The following is a 24,388-nucleotide window of genomic DNA, read 5'->3' on the forward strand; positions in this document are numbered from 1 at the left end:
GAAAAAATAATTTACTAGTGAAATCAAACATTATTCAGAGATCTGTTATCCTCGTGATCACATGCACATAAATCACTAAAAGTAAAATCATGGTTACAATAGCATTTTTCACTGTACAACAATGGAACAATTTGCAGTCTTTATTCAAAAATTAAATAAAAGAACTGTCTGGTGAACAAAAAAAAAACAAAAACGCATTTTTAATACAATACATGTGTCTGTGTTCTTCATTCATGCTTGCAAAAGGAAACAAAATGGAAAAACAGACAAGTTTCAGCACCTCAGTGATGGGTTAAGGATGTCGATACAGAAACATTGTTACAAAAACTAAAAAAATCAGATTAAAAATATAGAGGAACAATATAAAGCCACAACTACAGGGAAAATTTCCTTGACTGTTTCATCTAGGCAACCAATCGACATGTTGCATCTGCAGAAATACACTGGTGGCTGCAGAGCTAGACAGCTTCCCAGTATCATAAATGAGCCTTTACATGGCTATGCCTGCAATGCCCATACTTTGCAATATTTATACATTAAAAAAGGCAGCCCAATACCCATGAGGAGCATCAGATGACCGCTTTGCACTAGTGCAAAACAAGTGGTCATCTACTTGGAGCATGCTAACAGACTTGTGATTCCAAATCACCTTATTATGTCCATCAGTGACAACACAAAGTCTAAAAAGCTGACTCGTGTCACTACGTCATTCATCCATTCATATGGTGGCCATATGGGTTCTCAGTGACCCACGCAATCTGGAAAAAAAATTACCTTTCTCTGCTCTATTATGGAAGAAGTGAAGGCCAAAAAAAACCTTCAAGAAACAAAACCTTGTACGAACATAAAGTTGCACAGTCTGCAGCTCCAAATCTAGATTCACATGGGCTAAGTTTGCTCGCCTTATCGGATGGTACAAAACCAGTAAATCAACATGCTGCATCTTAAGTCACAAATACACTAGCTTTCCTTATCAAGGGAACTGGTTAGGTGAAAACTTAGGTCAGTACTTCATTTTTATACCACAGGTAGAGTTCAGGACAAAAAAAAAAACATTGTTGCTTGAAACACCCTTAAACATATAGTATAGTAAAGTTGCAAAATGTAATAGGATGGGGACTGATTATTGGCATGCTTCCCATCAATAAATTTCTTCTTTTTTTGCTATATTACGAAAGTACATTTATTCTTCCTCCTCGATATGAATAGCACACGAGACATTACTCCTTAATGATTGTGTTTGTCAAATCAAGCTTTATTGATAAAATGGAATTCAAAACTCTCTGTAGCAGCAACAGACCCAGCCAGTGTAGTTATTTATAATAAAAAGGAAAAAAAAAAAACACAATCGACACACACAACTGATTACTTGTTAATGGATCTGAATGTTTAAATCGTGGGTACATATTTGTTCATAAAAGACTGCCATTTTCAGTCACTTTTTTTAATATCAAAAAGGAGGAACATCCTGTAATCAAAAAGGCCCGAGCCAGAAAAAAAAAAAAAAAAATCAAAAAAGCTGTCAGAATGCAAGGCTGATCTTCATCCTGAAAAATACTGTACACTAAAGTTACAAATTTATAAACAATCTCATAGGGGACACCCAGCTGGTTATGTTGCTGCTTTTTTTTTTTATCTTTAATATTTTTTTTTTTCCCCCCCTCGCTCTTTTTTTTACCCAAATCTAAAACAACCACATTAACGTATAGGGTTAGATAACTGGTTGCATCACATAACAAGCTAGACCTCCTGTAACCTTTAGAGAAATTTGCAGTCCATAATTAAATATGACAAATTTTGTACAAGGACAATTGCACTTTACAAAAAAAAAAAAAAATCATACAACAGAATTTGCTGGAGTCTGATTTACAACATGTATTCTCTGAAAGTACATTAACAATTCAAATTTTTTTATTTTTTTTTTTTTACAAAACAAAAAAAATTATATATGTGTAGAGAAAGAAAGGGCATTAGGAAAACAGTACAATATTCGGGATTATTTGTACTGATGGGAGTTTTATTTTTCACCAAGCTCACCCACATCATATTCCCTTCTTTAAATCGGGGGAGGAGGGGAAATAAGGTTGAGGATGGACGCTAAGAAGGATCACTGAGGTTGGGCTGTATGTTCATTGAGGACTGATGTAAACTCCATTGCTAAACGGATACATTTACCACATGTCATCAGCTGACGCAGAATCCTTAAGATGAAAGAAGAATAAAAAAAAATACTGTTAGAAACTTATTTTAAAAGTTTAAGCCATTTTATCTAGAACATTCAATGCCTATGTCCACCCTCACAAGCGATTTTCTTGCTCTAAACTTTGGCTACAACACCTTTTAACACAAGCTCTGCAGCTTAACTAATACAGGACAGATAGTAATCACGGTATATGTTTGTAGACTGTTACCTTGTATAGTAGCTGTAGAAAGTTGGGACATTTTGATCAAGCTTTAATGTGCAAAAAGTCTGGTTTAAATTGCACCAAGAAGAACAACAAAACACAACACTGTCTTATGACTTGCACAATATTTATTGTGTGTTTTATACACTACCTTGTGTGAGAAGGGAGCATGGCTTCCCTAAGAGGGGCATGGTTTAAGACCCGACACCTCATAGTTTAGTCTAAGGTCAAACAGTTGAAGGTTTTATGTTTTGGACTCCCTTGTCTAACTGAAGACAACGGCTTAGTCAGGAGCACATGTGAAGCAGAGGACTCAGCTGGGAGACCCAGACGGAAGTCATGAAAGGCCCAATTCTACTATTCTACTTTGCAAGCTCACTATATGCATACGAGCACTGAGAAGCAAGTAAAATGCCATCTGTTTAGTCATGTAAAGTCGGTGTACATTACACCAAGAGTGATTTCTAAAATTGACTGCATATCAATCCCCTGTAAAGAGTTTTTCGTGCATAGGACAATTTTTCACAACTTGTTAGGGAAAAAAAAAAAATAAATAAAAGCTTCAATAATACTTACAGTGTCATCATTTCTATATGGGTTCAGCTTGTTGTACACGGCTTCAATCACACTCCGCCTAAACCAAATTGTGAGAATTATTAAACACAAAGCACTGAAAACATTGGGGATGATTCAATATATAACAGGGTCATTTATCAAGAACGCAGTAATTTAAGGAGTAACTAAACTTATCTTCATATAATTATCCTCCCAGCATTGCAGACTTATGAATATTTGTAAGATATTTCATTACATTATTTTGCTCGCATACACACCATGATGAAAGTGCTGTTTTAACTGCCTTGCTCATGTAGAAGCAGTTTTGGAGCCGCTGCTCTTACAAGAATACATACACGATGTACGAATTCTCCGCTTCCCTCCACAATGCTGTGTTTAGTACCAAACCTTGCTAGAGCTGCAATCTAAAGCAGCTGCTGAAGGAACATGAGCTAGGCAGTGAAAAAAGAGCACTTTTGTAGAGAAGCATAATACAAAGTAATTGAATTATAAAGATTCTGAACTTTGCAAAAGCTGATTTAAAAAAAAAAAAAGTTAATCTTTACACAGATTCTTATAGGGCTTGCTGATAAATGAAATTGAACAATCGGTGTACCTGATCCCATAAAGAGGAGTCTTACTTTGGAGCTATTTAACGGATATATATATAATATAGGGTACTTGGATAACACTATAGTAGGGCTCATTTCTTTGGTTTTACTGTAATCTCTTGAACCAAAAAGGGGGCATGGCCGACCCTTTCTGAAATAAGTATTACATCTGTATAGCTTCCAGTGGATAAGTGTCTCTGTTGGGACCCTGTCTTGCTCTGTCGTTATTCACATTAGGTCACTTGACACATGGTAAAGTTTAAAAACTAGAGACAGGTTAAGACCGTCCCGATGGGTACCCCTTGTCATGGTTTAGATGGCTTTTATGGTTTTTTGATCAAAACAGAGTTAACCAAGTACCCTACGTTTTTTACATGTCCTATTACCATTTACTTAATTGATGTAGTGCATATGCTAATTTAGTTTTTTTTCTTGAGTCACACATGATACACACAATGGGTCACAGGATGAATTCATTATAAAATGGTGTCCATGATTGGTCAGCACTCCCAGAGACATTAAATGGTTCAGATGTCGTCATCTGTCAATTAATTAAGAAGTAACCTATACTCACCCATATGCTCCTCCGAACACATGCCCCCTGACTAAGCTAGGGTGAAACGTGCATTGGGGTGAGAGGACCACATGCGACCTGAAGCCACCACATACCCATATGTAAGTGTACTATTACTTTTGAACACAAGTTAGACCTAGGTATCATACAACATTTGCATCTCCCCACAGGGGGGGCTCATATACCAATACAAGTTGGGTTTTAATTTTGTCAGCACCTTATCAATTGAGTATATACCAATACATTGGGGTTTCATTTGGTTCTCATTTTTTGTCATGTTCTAATTTTTTGGCTTCTGGACTACATTACCATGTCGGATTACAACTGTGTGGTAGTGCTTTTTTGCATGTGGCCCGCCATGGGTTTACTCTGTATTTTACTGCTTTTAATTTTCTTTAAAATAAAAGTTACATTTTAAAGAGCTCTATATGCACCATTTTTTTTTTCTTCGGTTGTCGGACTAATCTGTAATATGAACAGCTGTCAGTGCATGGAATAGGGAAGATTTCTTGGGACATGTTTTTTTTACAACTATTTGTATGAAGGCATCTTTATAGCAGCTTGTGTTTTGTCTAGAGAAGGAGGATTTGCATGGTGGATTCACGCACTGCAAATCTGAAGCAAATTAGGGTGCCTCCACTTTGCGTTCTGGGTCCCTGTCGGGGCATACGTCCTAAATTCCCTGCAAAACGGAGTCTGGACGTATGCTCTGATGGGGGCTATAGACTGCAATGGTGAAGGCAGAGCGGACGTGAGCTCTGCCGTGCACTTTTTTCGGGAGTCTATGGCCCCCGTCAGAGCATACGTCCAGACCCCATTTTGCAGGGAATTTAGGACATATGCCCCACCGGGGACACAGAACCCAATGTGAAAGCACCCTTACGAAACAACTGTAGATTAGGCTTTGATAATGCCATCTACATGTATAGGAATCTTTTAGAGCAAGAAAAAAATATATAAAAAATGACTAGGCTATGCCTCAGATGCCTCCCACTTAAAGGGAACCTGTCACCCTCTGTGACGTATATAACTTATTAATATGGGCATACAGGTAATAGAAATGTTAAACTAGTCCTACCTGTATGCCTCATATTAGCCGTCTTGAGAAATCTTAATTTTCTTTATGGTAATGAATTCTTACAGGCTCTGGGGCATACGGTGCCTGGAAGAAATCCCTGCCTCCTTGTGTCATTATAATGCCAACTCCCCTCCCATGCATGTCACAGTGCCCTGTGACGTGCAGCTGTGGCGCCGGAATCCCGCGCCTGCGCCCTGCACTCCCTCCGCGATCCGTATCTTTTCCTCCCTTCTATAGGCAGTGTATTCAGGGATCTTCTGTGCAGGCGAGTCAGACTTCCACTCCAGTGACCTCCGGTGTGCACGACGATACGGTGCTCTCCCCACTTCCTCCCTGCATAGTTATCGCAAGGAACCAAGTGTGTATGATCTCGAATACACTGCCCATAGAAGGGAGTAAAAGATACAGATTGTGGAGGGAGTGCAGGGCGCAGACGTGGGTATTATAATGGAGAGCAGGCAGGGATTTATTCTAGGCTCCGTACACCCCGGAGCTTGGAAGAAATCATTAGCATAAATGAAATAAAAGTAAAATAAAAGATTTCTTAAAAACAAGACTGCTAATATGAGGCATACAGGTAGGACTAGTTTAACATTTCTATCACCTGTATGCCCATATTAATAGATAATATACATCCCAGGGAGTGATAGACTCAGTTTTATGCACAGAGAACTGACTGGTAATTGTGCAGCAAAAACTGCATACAAGTGGATTTTGCTGCATCAGAACATTTGAAAGAAAAATTAAAAACGAATACATTACCACATTATGTACTTTAAGATGTGCAGCAGTACAAACCTTTTATTAGGAGACATTCAGACAAATTACAAGATTTTAAAAAGATGTGTGTAGCTTAAAGGCTTGTCATGGACATTGTACACCTTTTGCTTTAAAACCTGTAAAGAAGTCAGTTTCAGCTAGAATTCATGGTATACAATACAACCGTGGAGAAACAAGTCTACAGGTTTTTTTTTTCCTTTAACATCTGATGGAGACCTTTTCTACATAGTCTTAGGAAACAATTCAAGAAGTCAGACACTAGCAGCAAAATGCAGTCCCTGGTAAAGGAAGGAAAAAACATCAAGATGACAATAGAGGGGAGAAAACTGCATCCATGGATCTATGTAGCATTTGTGAAGGGAAAAAAAAATGTGCTGAGGGAAAATGTATAGCAAATTAAAAAAAAAAAACTGACAATTTAGTATTAGCTGAGAAATGAAGAAAAATAACGAAAGCTAAAAAGGGGGCAATGCACGTTTCACAGCACACAAAATTGATCATGCTACACAAATATATGCCACAATTTATATAAATAAGTTTATTACCCCCTCCATTGGAAAACTCCTACCCATTACTGTTCATATTATGCAAGTAAAAAAACAAAAAAAACATTTAGTTTTAGGTGCCCTAATTGTTGAGCTTTGTTGTTGTTGTTTTTTTATATTATTCTTCTAACTTGTGTCTGCAAGCAATACAATAGATTCTCTAAAGGACTGCCTGGCAAATCAGCTCCTCAACACCAGCTTTTAGGAGTGGAAACCTGTGAACAGCAACAGTTAACAGCGTCACATTTCTACAGTAGCATCAACTACAAAATAAAAGAAATGTGGTATTTAGATGGTAACCTCTAAAACAGGCATCATAAAATATGATCAAGTCCATCAAACATGAACTCATTTGTGATGGGTTGTAGGAGTTGACCACCATATCCATCTGTGGCTTCGAACAGACGAGGAAACCTCTTGATAATGATTTCAGGTTGTAAAAAGGACCACTGGTATCTAAACTTATTTTCAAAATTGTGGCATAGTTATTCCTACATATATTGTACAGACAAAAATGCTCAGGATAACTCACTTGCTTGCCAATTCTCCTCCAGGTGGGAGGTTAGGGATGGTCTCAGTGGCTAATGTACGCATCACATGGACTAAGTCTGGTACACCTTCTTCACCCTGCTTCTTTATGATCTCTAGGAATTAGAAGTACTTGTTTTGTAAGTGCTGTTCACATGTAACCAGTGTAAAAGTACAGCTAACCATTACAATCATGCACAGGAATGCGGTATCATGTGACAGAATAAGATGCCTTTTCTCATAAAAAAAATAATGAATTAATGTTTCAGGCTACACAAATAGTCCTGGTCTGAAGCAGTGTGCAGTTTTACACATACATTGTAAAATTGTCATTTTTTAGCACATCCACACACAAATGCTCAAAACAAAATAAAGAAAAGAAAAAGCGCAAAAGTGAACTTTTTTTTTTTTTTTTTTTTACACAATAATGGTTTGGTTCTGAATAAAATGCAAAGATATCAGATTTGTTTTGCCAAATTATTTTATTGTGTAAAGGTAACATCTAAAATTGAATCTACAAAGGTTTCTATTGCTGAAATTAAATATACAAAAATAAAGAGTATGATCTGTAGACAATAACATCTGGGCAGAGGATTACAGGTAACAGTCTCCACTAAACATGTACATTAATTAGATTAGTAAGCTATACATACTGCATGATACAGGTGACAAAAACAAAAAATAAGCCAATTAAAAGGAGCAAATTAGAGTAACCAACACACAAGATCATTTTACATCCCCACACCCAAAATTAAGAGTTTTTCCACTATTGGCAATTCACTTTATTTATTCCTTGCTGCAGATTTAGGAGCATAATATTAAACACCAGTATTGTTCACTTTTAGGCTAAATTAGCCTACTTTCATGCATAGTTGGCCTATAAGGGAAAGTGATTTTTTTTTAAGGGGGGGGGGGAATAATTACGTTTTATTTTATTTTTTTGTAAATGGCAATGGCTTTATTCACATCATATTCTATACCTTCTAAGTGCCAAGGTGCAGCATACAAAGGTCATTTGCCATAATGCAAGAAAAAAAAAAAAAAAGCTTTTGCATAGTCAGCTGCTGCAAAAAAAAATAAAAAAAATAACGGGTACATGCCATGCAAGCAGTGGCCAAAAGGATACGCTTTTGGCTATTGTTGGGTAAATTTTGACCTGTGGCTACGCTTAGTGAGTTAGTCTGCCAAGTGCTTTCCAGTAACGCGCACCGGACAGTGTCAGATGTTAATAGAGTAGTCACATTTTACAAGATATTCTCAATCTTACATCAGCACTAATAGAGCTAGACCCCATAACAATACAGGATGTACAATGGGGACAAACGTTAATTGTGCTGCAGACTAATTAACAGACTTATGATACAATTATTTTAAAGGCTCCTACTCAACTCCATCTGGATAATCCAGCCCACATTTGGGTAAAAAAGTGCTTCATGTGCTCAAAAAAATTTGTAGATTTAAATTATCGACCTGATTGAATAACCAGCAGAATGAGAATTTGTGTCACTTTCATTTGGTCATTAGCTGGATTAAAATATATTAAAATTCCATTCACCAGGCAGATTTTGTTGCATAAATGTTGCAATATTTCCTGAATATTTCACCCTGCGATCCACAGTAAATTAGCATGCTGAGGATCTCAAATCCAGGGGTGTGATGAGATTTTGGGAAATCTCATTGATTGTAGTAGCAGGAGATTTTCATCTGTCTGTACATTAACCCTGCGCACATATTCCCTTTGGCTATGGAAAAAGGTCTAAAAAGGAAGAGGTTAGAAACACACCTACCTAGAATAGGTTTTGTTTTTTGGGGAGGGAGGGTGCATGACACTTCAGGTTTCTCATTCACTTGGCTGGCATCAGGTTTAGCTTCAGATTTTGTTCACAAATAAGTGTGGGAAAAAAACGCAGGAAAAACGCAAAATGTGTACACATGGCCTTAGGGTACCACTTCAAGGTGAAATTTAGGGGGGGGGGGGGGGGGGGACGGACCCCAATCAGACAGGTTTCAGTAATGTATGGTTCCCTAAGTATAGCAAAACACTTACCGGTGGCAGTCATCTAATATTTCCAGTGTCGCTCAGGTCCCTTCTAAGCCAGCTTGTGACTGCAACTTTAATAAGCCAGAAGTAACAGCTATAAGTCTATGAGAGCCTATGAAAGCCTAGTTCACTATTTGGCCAGTGTTTTACATTAGTATTTGTAAGTCAAAACCAGGAGTGGAACAATCAGAGGAAAAGTATAATAGAAACAGGTCACCACTTCTGGCTTACAAATACAGATGTAAAATACTGAACGTGATCTCAGACTTGTATTGAGAAGTGACCACCTGTACACTCAGCAAGCACTGCAGTAATCCAGTCACAACTCCAGTCGTGTGATCCAGAAGAGTACCAGAGCGGCCCCGGAAACAGCAGAAGAGTACCAGAGCGGCCCCGGAAACAGCAGAAGAGTACCAGAGCGGCCCCGGAAACAGCAGAAGAGTACCAGAGCGGCCCCGGAAACAGCAGAAGAGTACCAGAGCGGCCCCGGAAACAGCAGAAGAGTACCAGAGCGGCCCCGGAAACAGCAGAAGAGTACCAGAGCGGCCCCGGAAACAGCAGAAGAGTACCAGAGCGGCCCCGGAAACAGCAGAAGAGTACCAGAGCGGCCCCGGAAACAGCAGAAGAGTACCAGAGCGGCCCCGGAAACAGCAGAAGAGTACCAGAGCGGCCCCGGAAACAGCAGAAGAGTACCAGAGCGGCCCCGGAAACAGCAGAAGAGTACCAGAGCGGCCCCGGAAACAGCAGAAGAGTACCAGAGCGGCCCCGGAAACAGCAGAAGAGTACCAGAGCGGCCCCGGAAACAGCAGAAGAGTACCAGAGCGGCCCCGGAAACAGCAGAAGAGTACCAGAGCGGCCCCGGAAACAGCAGAAGAGTACCAGAGCGGCCCCGGAAACAGCAGAAGAGTACCAGAGCGGCCCCGGAAACAGCAGAAGAGTACCAGAGCGGCCCCGGAAACAGCAGAAGAGTACCAGAGCGGCCCCGGAAACAGCAGAAGAGTACCAGAGCGGCCCCGGAAACAGCAGAAGAGTACCAGAGCGGCCCCGGAAACAGCAGAAGAGTACCAGAGCGGCCCCGGAAACAGCAGAAGAGTACCAGAGCGGCCCCGGAAACAGCAGAAGAGTACCAGAGCGGCCCCGGAAACAGCAGAAGAGTACCAGAGCGGCCCCGGAAACAGCAGAAGAGTACCAGAGCGGCCCCGGAAACAGCAGAAGAGTACCAGAGCGGCCCCGGAAACAGCAGAAGAGTACCAGAGCGGCCCCGGAAACAGCAGAAGAGTACCAGAGCGGCCCCGGAAACAGCAGAAGAGTACCAGAGCGGCCCCGGAAACAGCAGAAGAGTACCAGAGCGGCCCCGGAAACAGCAGAAGAGTACCAGAGCGGCCCCGGAAACAGCAGAAGAGTACCAGAGCGGCCCCGGAAACAGCAGAAGAGTACCAGAGCGGCCCCGGAAACAGCAGAAGAGTACCAGAGCGGCCCCGGAAACAGCAGAAGAGTACCAGAGCGGCCCCGGAAACAGCAGAAGAGTACCAGAGCGGCCCCGGAAACAGCAGAAGAGTACCAGAGCGGCCCCGGAAACAGCAGAAGAGTACCAGAGCGGCCCCGGAAACAGCAGAAGACGGCGACCAGCAAGTAGTTTTACCACACAGGAAACATACATTACTGATACCTATACTGTGGTGAAAAGTATAATATAAAAAAAAAAAAAAAAAAAAAAAAAAAAGTGGTACTTTAATGTGCCGTACAATGTTTATATTTCTTTTTAGATTTCATTTGTTAAAAACATGCTTTTAAAAAAACAAAAATATTAAAGATGTGTAAATGTTTAGGCTGGCATTCGTAAATGATTATTCAAGCATGGGACAACCCCTTTAAATGCAGATGAAAATTAAAACTGATTTCATTTAAAAAATAGAATTCAATTCCCAGAGAAGACCCAATAAAGTTAGCTACAAGATCTTTAGTCCTCAGATCTTACAACTATGCTCAAAGCGACTGTTTTGTACCTCTCACTGCTTAAAAGGAGTTATTCCAGAATCTGTTATTTTTCCAAACACCGTTAGTATATTCATCTCTCTAAAGTAACCCACCCAATCCATATAATACTTGTGTTAATTTCCTACATCTTTTCGGGCTCCAGCTCCTCCATAACTCTCCCAGCTCAGTGTCCTGCCCATGTGACCAGTGCCAGCTAGGTTTCCCCATATCCACTCTGCTTCTCCAGGATTCCTGCTCTCCCCCATGTATAAAAGAAAAAAACACTAGTTACTCCTCTAACGGTTCTTTGATCTACTAGTGGCCTCCGGAGCAGACAATAGACATGTCACTGCATAGTTTCTATTATAGCAACACATGTAATTCTTGTCTGTCGCTACCACTAGGTGTAAAGGATTCTGATCCTTCATCTCTGTACATGTGTTTGATACGTTCCACTAATGAATCCTCTCCTAGTTCCAAAAATTATCAGTCTAGCTTTTATTTTACCAGAACCGTATTTTTTTTTTTTTTTTTTTTTTTTTTAAAAAGTAAAGCAGAGAGCTCCGACTGGTGGCTGAGGTTAGCAAGGACAGTTTCTTTTGCAGACAGTATATATAACTGTCCAGTTGTATTTAGCAGTAGGATGCGTCAATTATATAATTATGGACAAAAATATTCATGGTTTTAGAATAACCACAGATGTTTAGTGGCTGGTAATTCTGTACATGCTCTGCTGAGCAACACAGTCAGGAGAGTAGCTGTTCCTCCTTTACCAGGAGAAGATGTACAGTGCCCAGGTCCATCCTGAGGCCGGTGCCATCACCCTGCAAAGTAATAAGAGCATACCCACTATAGAAGAATAGCAAGTCTCTAATGAGCACGTGCCACCTCTAATGAAGGAGCTGCAAGACAAATACATTTGCAAAAGTCTGACATGCAGGTTTGGTTGATATAAAATGGAGCAAACACTTTTTGCAAATTGGTAACATGTGACCACTATTTTAAGCCACTGAGCTATAATTGACATTGAGAGAAAAACCCTTTAAGTTCTGAGTGTTCAATGCCATGTAAGTTTAAAAGGGTTTGTCCAGGACATTACCATTGATGACCTCTCCTTAGGATAAGTCATCAATGTCTGATCTGTGGGGGTTTGACACCTGACAACCCCGCTGATCAGCTGTTATTGGTGTCGGCCAAAACTGGTTAGTTGTGGAGCACAGCTCCGTCGACTGAGGCCAGGAACTGCACATCCACCACTTATTCAAATCAATAGGGGGTGGATGTGAAGTACCAGGCCGTGGCCTCTACTCTGGCGATAGAGCTGTGCAGCTCTAGCTGCCGATGACACCGGGAACAGTTGATTAACAGAGCTGCCAGGTGTCGCAGCCCCACTCATCAGACAGTGATTACCTATATCCTAAGGAGAGGCCATCAATGTTAAAGTCCCAGAAAACTCCTTTAAACTAAAGGCAATAGGGAAATGCTGCAGAATGAGGCCACTTGGTCCTACAGTAAAGGCTGTCGTGGAACTTATTAGTTAGAACAAATGTTATATGTGATTTTACTTTAAGATAGATGTATATATCTAATAAAGGGACTAAACTATCTGTACTGTGCCTATACTCCCTACATGACTTATATCTTCTCACAAGAGGGATGTGACAAAACGAGTCTTTTGTAACTAGGCTACTGCAGGCATTTACCTTCTGCTGATGTCACCAGCATGACATCACACACGCTGCATTGGCTGCCATTTGTGGCTACATTATATTTGTAATATCAGGGAGAAGCCAACAATGCTGTCTGTTCTGGGATGCCAACAATGCTGTCTGTTCTGGGATGCCAACAATGCTGAAGTCCAGTTAACTTCAGTGAGAAATCCCGGCATGGAAAGAAACAAAGGCAATCAATGTAACTTGATTTGTGAAATTTATTTTATCCAGCAATATAGTGAGCAGATATACTCTGACACTTTGACCAAAGGTCTTTCTTCAAGGACATCTGGAGTGGTTGCAGCCAGGAGTAGCCGTGCTTACTTGCAGAATAGCACTCTACTTCTTACATAGTCCATCTCAGATGTCCTAGAAAATTGGTTAAAACGCAGGACTATGTCTGTGCACACTATTGCCTGGATCAAATAAAATTCACAATTCAAGGGCTATTGTTCCAGTGGTCATAAGTTTATTTCCCTTAATATATTTCAGACATTATATGGGGAAGGGGGGGGGGATAAAAGGTCACAGACTTGAATTTTTACATCTTTCACAGACTGATAAACTAACCTTATTCTATGACACGCCATGACGACAGCAATATAAATTATATAAATTTGATATTGCTGTCATCAGGGCGGGTAGACACTCATTACACATTGGTTCGTTAGCCGATCCGCTGGTTCAGACTTTATTAAAAGTTTATGGGGGTCTTTAGAGAATATTTCAGCTGTATGAAACAGCAGAACAGCCAACCATCTAATGTGTATGGGGGCGTCGAATCCATTTAGCGACAGATTATGCCAGGGACCATAAGGATTGGGCAGCTGAAATTCTATTACCTGGTCCTTTTGCTCGCCGGAGTCAATTATTTTGGCAGACACTCCAATGAATACAGAGGGCTCTAGGAAGCAAAGTGTATGGGGGAATCTGGAGAAATAGCTTAGATGACAGCTATTTAATGTGTACGCGCCGAACATATAAAAAGGGTTTATATACAATTTAAAAAAAAAAAAAAAAAAACACATACTATGAGACTAAAAAACTAAGAGGCACTTAGTTGCTACCTACCTGCATGTTCTACCTGGTGCTGGCACACCCAGCGATTCAGCTGCACCATGTCCACAGATCAGCTCTTCTTCCAGGCTGCTGTGGACAAGGCATGACTGCTGACTTCATGCTGATCGACAGCCAGCTCCCCGCAATTAGGAAGCCGCTGAAGCGTCAGCAGGATCAGTCTGTGGCCACTGTGCCGGCAGAGATCGGCACCAGGCACAACAGACAGATAGCAACTAGGCACATAGAGTTTAAAGAAAAAGAAAAGGTAGTCCCCCACGACCCCTTGGACTGTTATGGGGGACTCCCTTTTTGAATAGGTAGTAAAGGGGCATGACCATTATTACATTAAGAAAAGAGAAAGAAAAAAAAAAAAGTGTTTGCGGGGGCTGCGACGGGTGTTTGCCACAGAGCCTATCTGGTCCTGTTGATTGAAAGATTGTGCTATAGACTTAAATTGCCATGCTAGAGATCCAATTAATGACACAGTAAAGTCCTGGGACATGACAATGAGTATCTTTGGCATGGTGACTAATTATGGGTACCCACACGCACACATAGTGGCTCTATCAGAACATGATGTTTGATAAAACTGAGTGCAAATTCATGCTAACAAACCATACTATAAAATACTACTTCCTATGACATGCTTCTGTCATTCTGTAAAACTATATCAAGCTGTCCATTGCTAACTGTAGGAACTTAGGACTGCAATTATAAAATGTTTTATACGCTAAAGACATTGAAGCATGCCATAGTGCCTAATAACGCTACATATTTAGAAAGTCCCAATGAGCAATGCAAATTTTAAAAATCAAGTCAATTAACAAAATCTCTGTACAGAATTACAAACTAAAACATAGGAAGTTGTTACCCACACTACTGATTTGTAAATCACATAAGTAAACTGATTCTTTTGTTTTATTCACAAACTACTATGCATCTTTGGATTTGGACCCTTCCCTGACAAATATGCCTTTTTTTCTAGGAAATAGCCAAAATTTTCAAAAATGTAAGAAAGGTGTCAGTAGACAAAGCTCACATCATATAGACTGTAGTGAACTGTGAATGCCACGTTTACATGGCACTTGAAGGCAAGTTTAACAAAATACTATTCATTAGGTTACTAATTTTGGTTAAATGATCCACCTTCTACTCTGCTTTCCAGGTACTTGTCCAATTCTGCTTCTCTTTTCACTGCCTCGGGTGATACTTTTGGAGCACTTGGAAAACAGATCAGTATGACACTCATGTTGTCTCGGCTTCCCTAGAAGGGGAGAAAAACATTAGTCAGACATCTTTCAATGAGAGAAAGAAAACATTATCATACATTTATCTTTAATTGAATATGCTGTAATTTAGTAATTTTTTATCATCGTTTCACTGCATGAATACACTCCTACTCTGCTAAATCATACAACGCCATTTGTGCTCATCACAGGCATGCCGTTTCAGCATCTCATAAAAGACCAGGTTCAGAAGTTTCCTCTTCCTATATCTATTGACCATTTTCAAAATTTGCATTTTTTTATTTTTTTTTTGTATGCAATGTAGTATACATCCAATATATACAAAATGTATATGGCTTGCATTCCTATAAGGTTCATTCTACCATGTACACATTTGAAGACTTCTTTTTTTATAACTCCAATGTATATATTTTAAAATATTAAAGCATTTACAATAAATTGTACTTAATTTTGGATGGTTTGTCTTCTGCAGCTCCTGTCTTCTACAATACAAGACTAGCTGTTGGATGCAGGTCAACCAGGAAAAAATCTCTGACAGCTCAGTGTCTGTAGCCATCACCTTTGCTGCCCTGAATGTTCAAGTAACTCTTTTGGTGTAAAGGTTTTATGCAGAAAAAAAAAAATTAAAAAACAGCCACTCCACTAATTTTGGCGGAATTGGCCAACTAAAGTGTATGGAGGAATCACGTTCGGTCCCTAACAAATGATGTGGGGGGACGGGGTGGGGGAAGAAAGATTGGGCCTGGTGAATTCGGATGATCTGCTGCCAGAGGAGTCTGGCACTCTCAAAGCAAAAACATAGGAATGCTCAGCTGAGTGAGGACGGGGTGCGCCTGGAGACACTGCGGACAGCCAGTTTAAGATTATTTTATTTTATAAATATCAGTTTAGATTTGCGTTTAGGAGACAGGTTTTTTTTTTGTTTTTTTTTTTAGGACATTCTCTTCTTTTAAGCACAACAGAAGCCTTAAAGTGTGATACAGTATCCCTCTGTTTGGTATACAGAAAAATGCTTCTGACATAAGGCAACAATGTAGTTTACAAAACTGGGCCTAACTTCTGTATTAGGCCTCAGTCACACATCAGTATTTGGCAAGTAATTTGCGTTAGTGTTTGCATGCCAAAACCAGGAGTGGAAGATACAGATAAAAACTATACTTGAAAGTTTAACACCTCTTCTGTAGTTTGGAGACACTCCTGGTTGTAGCATACAAATACTGATCAAAAATACTGAGGTGTGAATGAGGCCTTATACAGAACGGTTTCCCACCAGCCCTGTGTGCATTTTGCAGAAGGATGGTTTCCCCCCTTCCCCAGCAAACACTGACTGCATTTATTCTGGCAAAAATTAGTCACATTCTACTTGTGCCTTGCAAAAAAAATACTTAAAGCTGCAACACCAATCTGTTAGTAAAGATCAATGGAAGAGCAGGAAGCTAGATGTCACAGCCAATAATAGTCTGCTTGCATGTAGCTTCCAGACAGCAGAGGTAGCACTGCAAAGAGCTGCTAGTTACCACTGGTAGTAGAGGCAAGCACTGCTGCAGTCCTTGTGGTGGAAGAGGAAATGGCACTGCTCTGCCCGCATCTCCCAGCAGAGACAGATCCCCATATGGCACTTGCAGTGCTTTTTTTTATTATTTTTTTTTCCAAATATATGTTTGGTGCGTCTAGGTCCACTAATGAGGGCGAAGAAACATTAGTGGGTAAAAGCTAGTGCTGGAGCACTGTAAGAAAAAAAAATACACGCAATACACAGACACAGCTCAAGTAACAATAATGCATTTAACAAAAATCTTCTGTTCATATGTACACTCGCTGTGATCTGCCATCTCAGTCCGTGTCAAACTTTGACTAGCGCGGCAGTGCTCATGCTCCATTTACACCGAGAACTCAGGTCGCTGAGCAATCGTACAATTATCACCTATTCAACGAGTAGCTAAGCTGCGATTATGGAAAAATCTCGAATGACTACTTAAAAGGGGTTTCGAAATCGAAAATAAAAAATGATCAAGCTGCAGAGATGTCACTGTATAACCCACGTGACTGCTGCAGCCAATGGCCTCAGTGGTCTGGGGACATAACTAAGGCCAGTGATTGGCTGCAGCAGTCACAGGGAAGAAAAGTGACGCAGCAGAATCAAATTGTAGTTTTAAATACCATTTCTGGTTAGGGGCATTTTTTTTTTTTATATCTTGGAGATTGAACGGCTTTTTTTGCACTTGCATAGAGTAAGGCAACTCTCGTTTTGAATAAACATAACATAAGCATACAAATATCACATTACCAAATGTGACATGGAACCATGTTTACATACAATACCTTGTACAAGCAGGTGTCAACTATTTCATTGCATACTTTTTCAAGGTCATCAGTAACTTCAAGTCGTGATCTTACAAAATCACATAACTCTTCATTTCCCATGACATCCCATATGCCATCACAGGCAAGAATTATGAACTGGTCATCTTCTTCTGATCGCTCAATTTCATAAACTTCGGGCTCGGGTGAAACAAGCTGCTCTGTAGGGCCTTTTCCGTGGACACATTTGTAGTCAAAGTCACCTAGAGCCCTTGATACCGCAAGAGACCCATTTACACGTTGAATCATTACAGAGCCGCCAGCATTCTGAATACGCTCCTTTTCAAGGGGATTACTTGGTTTGTGATCCTGTGTAAAGAAATGAACTTTCTTGCTTCTACAAAGTAAGCCTCTGGAGTCTCCACAGTTGATAAAATAAATGTGATGTGGCGAGAGCATAACACCCACAGCTGTCGACCCACTTCTATCAGCACCATGTTTCTTCTCAGAAATAACTCTCATGTGTTCATCAATCTGAAGAAAACCTGTTCTGATTCCACTTTTTACACTTTCCACAGATAGCTGTCCATCAGTCCCTTTGAAGTCTTGGTTGCTTGTAATGTGATCAAGCAAATGCTCACAGCAGTATTTGGCAACCTGGGAACCAGCATGACCATCATATACAGCAAAGAAAGACCATCCATCAAGTCCGTTTGGCAAGCCAATCACGGCTGTATGTGCATCTTCCATTTCAACCCGCCAACCTTGCATGCTGCTTAGCCCATAACGCAATCCATTTCCGTGCCCTTGGGCATTATGTTTTTCCATCTTTGGCTTGTCTAAAAACGCCCCCATTGTCTTTCAAATTTTATTTAATTCTGCAAAAGGAAATAATTAAAAAGGAAAAAAAAGAAAAAAAAGTTCAATATCCGCATTGTTCATTGCAATATAGTGAGAAAACAAAAGTTATCAACATTTTAAAAAGAATTCTATCACAAATTATACACAGTATGTATCATACCAGGAAAAACAAAAAGTTGCATGCTAGTTTTCATTAATGTATATATTACCAAACTGTATATTGCTATGGTGAGGATTACCAAGATACAGCTGGAATAGCCATCTGCCTGCATTTAGCTTCCTGTGTAGTATGGATTCATGGGGTTTGATTAGCAAGTAGATGCAAAAGGAATCGGCGTTTCTCAGCTCCAGATTAGACTTCAATTAGAGCTTGAGGGTGACAGCAGGCTTGTCATCAAGAAGACCATGAAAATGCAGATTAATACTCTGGGAACCGCAATGTAACTGGTGTCAAGCATATTAGTCACCCAAGTACTGTCACAATGCTACTTGCTACTTTCTAGAAGTTATATAACCTGCTGTCAATTTTTCGCTTCCTATATTTAGTATTTTTTTTTGTAAGGGCAAAATAAATTGTGACCATACTTTCATACAACTTTACTTTTTTTCTTTTCCAAGTAATCTAATTAAAGGGAACCTGTTATGTCTCATCTACTATGTAAACTGCCCCCATTGCGTTGTTAGTGATGCCATGTGCATCACTAACATGCTTTTTCATTAAAATTGGTGCGAATATGATATACACATATACTACCTGCTCGTTCAGTCATGAGGGTGTGATCCTCGCATTCAGTTATGGGCAGGTGCCGTCCATGCATTTGAATTTTGCTCCCGTCTAGCGCTGATGTTATGCTGCACAAGCACCTCACTTACATGGCCAGCCGCGCGCATTTGCTCATGATATTAGCACGAGTTTTAATGAAAAAAGCGTGCTAGTGATGCACATTGGATCACTAAATGCTTTGGGGGCAGTTTACATAGTAGATAAGACATGACAGGTTCCCTTTAAGACTTATGGCCTGTTGTACACAGACTGTAAACCAGTTTGAATGACCAGAAGTTTACAGACACTCCTGAGGATTAGAGGGACATTTCCATCAGGATGATTCGATGCTGGCAGGATGGAAACACCAGAAGCAACATGGTTTCTTAGTGACAGTTTGACAGATGTGTGCTGGACAGCAATGCTTTCAGTAAACGTACATGTCACTATAAGGGGTATTTATAGGCTTTTTTTTATTTTATTACAGATGCATCAATCTACTTCAGCAATACACAGCTTTATCATTCTACACAGGTGGGGGGAAAAAAAATCCCCCAAAAAAGTGAACTGTAGCAATTGGCCAGTTTAACAAGACCTTCAGCCCAAACAAATTTTGCTAAAATATCCAGCATACTTCTAAGCAGCTTGGCGCATCATTTGCAGTTTTATACTCCAACCCATAAGTCAATACAGAAAACAAGCTGTCAGGGCTGTGGAGTCGGTAAGCCAAACCTCCGACGACTCAATTTCCATGACACCGACTCCACGACTCCAACTCCCTTATACACGGCTCATGTTTAAGTGATAAATTTACTGTAGCACAGATTCATCTCCGCTGAAAGTCTAGACCCTTAGATCAGGAATAGGACAGACATTTATAGGACATTACATAACTTTCCCAAATTCTTATGAAAAAAAAATTCCCCACAAACTGCATTGAACTACTGTACCCAATTTATTATATATTTTAGGAGTCGGAGTTGGTCCATTTTATACCGACTTCACCAAAATGGGCTCAGACTCCACAGCCCTGCAAGCTATAGACAATTGTGGAGTAACAAGACTTGTTTAAAAGGCAGCCTGTCCCCACAGTATCACTAAAACATCACATTATACTCAATTCCTAAAAGTGCCCCTTTTAAAATGGTCTTTTGCAGCATAAAATAAAGTAGTGCACACAGTCAATTACTTGCAGATTTATGAGAAAAGTCATAGGGAAAAGTCATGTGGATGGTCCTGGTCTCCTCAGGAGTCATTCAGTCCTGGCATTTGTGACTCCTCACTGGCTGAGATACATCATTGCCAAACAGCTCTGACATGTGCAGATGATCCAGTACACCCTGCATTATTGTTCACTCGGGCAGCACGGTGGCTCATGTAGCGCTGGGGTCCTGGGTTCAAATCCCACCAAGGACAACATCTGCAAGGAGTTTGTATGTTCTCCCCGTGTTTGAGTGGGTCTCCTTAGGGTTCTCCTCCCACACTCCAAAGACATACTGATAGGAAATCTAAGTTGTGAGCCCCGATGGGGACAGTGCCAACAAGGTCAGTAAATGGTCTGAATTGTAAAGCTCTGCAGAATATGTTAACGTTATACAAATAAAAATATTATTTGTTTTAATTCTGATGTTAAAAAGAAACAAGTCAGTAGGATCAGCCCTCCTAAGCCATCTACATCTGCATGCAGGTTAGAGAAAGCTGAATAAAATGATACCTGCAATCCAATGTCCAGAGAAAGTCACATTTTTCATATATGTGAATGAGCTGTTAAGATCTATGGGCTAGACACTGATCTGCATGAGTATCAGCCTCCAGAGCTTATTTCATATGACAGGAGGCATTAGCAGTGTGATATACAGTACAGACCAAAAGTTTGGACACACCTTCTCATTTAAAGATTTTTCTGTATTTTCATGACTATGAAAATTGTACATTCACACTGAAGGCATCAAAACTATGAATTAACACATGTGGAATTATATACTTAGCAAAAAAGTGTGAAACAACTGAAAATATGTCTTATATTCTAGGTTCTTCAAAGTAGCCACCTTTTGCTTTGATGACTGCTTTGCACACTCTTGGCATTCTCTTGATGAGCTTCAAGAGGTAGTCACCGGAAATGGTCTTCCAACAATCTTGAAGGAGTTCCCGGAGATGCTTAGCACTTGTTGGCCCTTTTGCCAGTGATTCGGAAATTGTTTTTTTCGTGACATTGTACTTCACGTTAGTGGTGAATTTAGGCTGAAAGTTTTTGCATTTGTGAAAATATAGGAATTTTGGTAAAGATTTAGAAAATCTCAAACTTATTTTTTTGTCCTTAAACCATAGAGTTATATCACACAAAATAGTTGATAAAGATCCTAGTTACTTACCAGTAACAGGATTTTACAGAGCCCATGACAGCACCACCTGAGAGAGTATCCGCCCACCAAGGACAGGAACCTACTGAATAAAAAGGCAGTACCTCTCTTCCGCCATCAGTTTTTGTTTCAGAGCATGAGAGGGCCTCCGAAAACAGGTTAATACAAAACCGCCACCTCAACATTTGTAATAAACACCTTAAAAAGTGCACACCATAGTGATAAAGGGGAGGGAATTAATAGGGTGCTGTCATGGGCTCTGTAAAATCCTGTTACCGGTAAGTAACTAGGATCTTTTCCCCTTCTCCAATGACAGCACCACCTGAGAGATTTATAGAGATCAGACACCAGAGGGAGGGATCACCGCTTGCAACACCTTCCTACCAAAGGACAGATCAGTAGAAGAGGAAAGGTCAAGACGGTAATGTTTGTAAAATGTAGCGGGGGATGACCAAGTTGCCGCCTTACATATGATGTCGATGGGCACATCCGCCTTCTCCGCCCAGGAAGCAGCTACCGCTCTGGTGGAGTGGGCCTTCAGGTTCTCTGGAATCGGCAGATTGCTAGAAGAGTAGGCTAAGGTAATAGTATCCCTGACCCATCTAGCTATGGTCCCTCTTGTAACCTTAAGTCCTTTCCTAGCCCCCTGAAAGGATATAAATAAGGCGTCACTCTTCCTCCAGGCTTTTGTCACCTCCAAATACTGGACTAACACCCTTCTAACATCTAAGGTGTGAAGCTTATGTTCCTCAGAATCCCTAAGATTAGGATAGAAGGAAGGGAGAGTGATTACTTGCGTCCTATGGAATTTGGAGGCTACCTTCGGAAGATAGAGTAATCTTAAGACCAGACCCAGCCTATCAGTACATACTTGAGTGAATGGATGGTTAACAGATAGTGCGTGTAAGTCACTGACTCTACGAGCTGATGTCAGGGCTACCAGTAGGGCAGTCTTTAAAGTTAGGATTTTTTCTGAAACTTCCTCTAAGGGCTCGAAGGGAGGTTTGGTTAGTGCCTCCAGAACCAAATTAAGGTCCCAAGGAGGAATCCTTGGAGTAGGAATAGGCCTGGACCTATCACAAGCTTTAATAAACCTAATGATCCACCTATTCGTCGCCAAGTCATAATTATATAATGCCCCCAGAGCTGATACTTGTACCTTAAGAGTACTGGTGGCTAGACCCATGCTTAACCCCTTCTGGAGGAATTCTAGTATGGCCCCAATAGGAACCCTCCCTTTAGCGGACTGACCCGAGGTAGACAGGAACTTAGCCCAGGTTCTACCATAGATCCTAGTTGTTACCGGCTTTCTACTTGTCAGTAGGGTAGTAACCAGATCCGGAGAAAACCCCCTTTGTGTCAATAGCGACCTTTCAAAATCCAGGCCGTCAAATGCAGGCCCGATCTTTGGGGATGACAGCCTGGGCCCTGCCTGAGAAGATCTGGGATGTCCGGAAGAACCCATGGATCTGCTTGGGACATTCTCTTCATCCAAGTGAACCATGGTCTCTTGGGCCAGAACAGGGCGATCAATATAACCCTCGCCCTTTCCTCTCAGATCTTCCTCAGGATAGTAGGGATCAGTATTAAAGGGGGAAAGGCATAGGCTAGAGTAAAATTCCAAGGAATCTGCAGCGCGTCCACCGCAAATGCCCCCTCTTTTGGATTCAGGGAGCAAAAGATTTCGGTCTTTCGATTGAGTCTGTTTGCAAACAGATCTATTTGGGGCTGTCCCCATCTGCCCACAATCTGCTGAAATACGGCTGGATTCAATCCCCACTCTCCTTGTTTTAAGATGTGACGACTCAGGAAATCGGCCTTTACGTTCTCTTCCCCTTTTATATGAAGCGCCGAGAGCGTGAGCAGCTGACTCTCGGCAAACCTGAAGATCTGATCCGCTACTAACATCAGAGGGAGAGACCTGGTACCCCCCTGATGATTGATGTAGGCGACTGTCGATCTGTTGTCTGACATTATCCGGATGTGATGACCCCGAAGAACAGGACTGAACTTTATTAGAGCATTTTTGGCTGCCAACAGCTCCCTCATGTTGGAAGAGAGACTTTAATCGCTGTCCGACCAAAGGCCTTGTACAGAATGATCTCTTAGGTGAGCTCCCCAGCCTTCTGCACTTGTGTCCGCTGTAATTGTATCTGACACCTGGAAGGTCCAAGGAACCCCCAAAGATAGATTGACTGGAGATCTCCACCAGTCCAGGGAGTTGATTACAACTTCTGGAAGAGATATTTTGCCATTCAGGCGACCTTTGAGCCGCCTGTCCGCTGCCAGGATCTCCTGCTGAAGACATCTGGAATGGTACTGGGCCCACTGAACCGCCGGGATGCAAGATGTCATTGTACCCAACAGAGACATTGCCTTCCTCAGGGTCATGGTCGGATTGCTGATAACCCGAGATATTAGGGATCCGATCTTCAGCTTCTTTTCCTCTGGTAGAAGACAGGTTTGGTTTTCTGAGTTCAGAATGAGACCCAGGAAAGACTGGACCGGCTTTGGTTCCAGCCTTGACTTCTCTAAATTTAACAGCCAACCCAGGCGTTTTAGACTGGCCATGACGGACGTCCGCCAGGGCTAGAGCACAGTTGTCTTGATCTGCCCACTACTAGGAAGTCGTCCAGATAAGGGATGACCAGAATATCTCTTTACCTTAAATGTGCTGTGACCTCCAGGATAATTTTTGTGAAGACTCTCGGCGCCATGGAAATGCCAAAGGGAAGAGCTGCGAACTGAAAATGCCTTACGTGCTTGCCGAACTGTACAGCCACCCTCAGAAACTGTTGATGATCTGCCAAGATCGGGACGTGGTAGTAGGCGTCCTTCAGATCGAGGACGCACATATAACAGTCCGGAAATAGCATCCTTATGGCTGACTTTATTGTTTCCATTTTGAACGGCCTGTAGATTAAATGGTTGTTCAGCTTCTTCAAGTTGGCAATGGTCCTGAAGGAGCCGTCCGGCATCTTTATTAGGAAG

At 41.1% G+C, this 24,388-nt stretch overlaps 1 protein-coding gene across 2 annotated transcripts in view; it reads right to left on the reverse strand.

The window, feature by feature from the left end:
* Positions 1-1,234: 1,234 nt before the first annotated feature.
* PPM1A (protein phosphatase, Mg2+/Mn2+ dependent 1A) overlaps positions 1,235-24,388 on the reverse strand; it is a 46,622-nt gene continuing 23,468 nt past the window's right edge. For both annotated transcript variants that reach the window (XM_073638725.1, XM_073638726.1), the window contains exons 2-6: positions 17,435-18,291; positions 15,012-15,129; positions 7,081-7,192; positions 2,982-3,039; positions 1,235-2,201 (exon numbers count right to left, since the gene is read on the reverse strand). In XM_073638725.1, the coding sequence (XP_073494826.1) occupies positions 2,172-2,201; positions 2,982-3,039; positions 7,081-7,192; positions 15,012-15,129; positions 17,435-18,268 (1,152 nt within the window). In that variant the 5' untranslated portion in view covers positions 18,269-18,291 and the 3' untranslated portion in view covers positions 1,235-2,171. The remainder of the gene's footprint in view (positions 2,202-2,981; positions 3,040-7,080; positions 7,193-15,011; positions 15,130-17,434; positions 18,292-24,388) is intronic.

This window comes from Phyllobates terribilis, unplaced genomic scaffold (assembly GCF_046119375.1).
Source record: "Phyllobates terribilis strain yellow unplaced genomic scaffold, ASM4611937v1 Scaffold_7__3_contigs__length_470593459, whole genome shotgun sequence".
Taxonomy (NCBI): Eukaryota; Metazoa; Chordata; class Amphibia; order Anura; family Dendrobatidae; genus Phyllobates; species Phyllobates terribilis.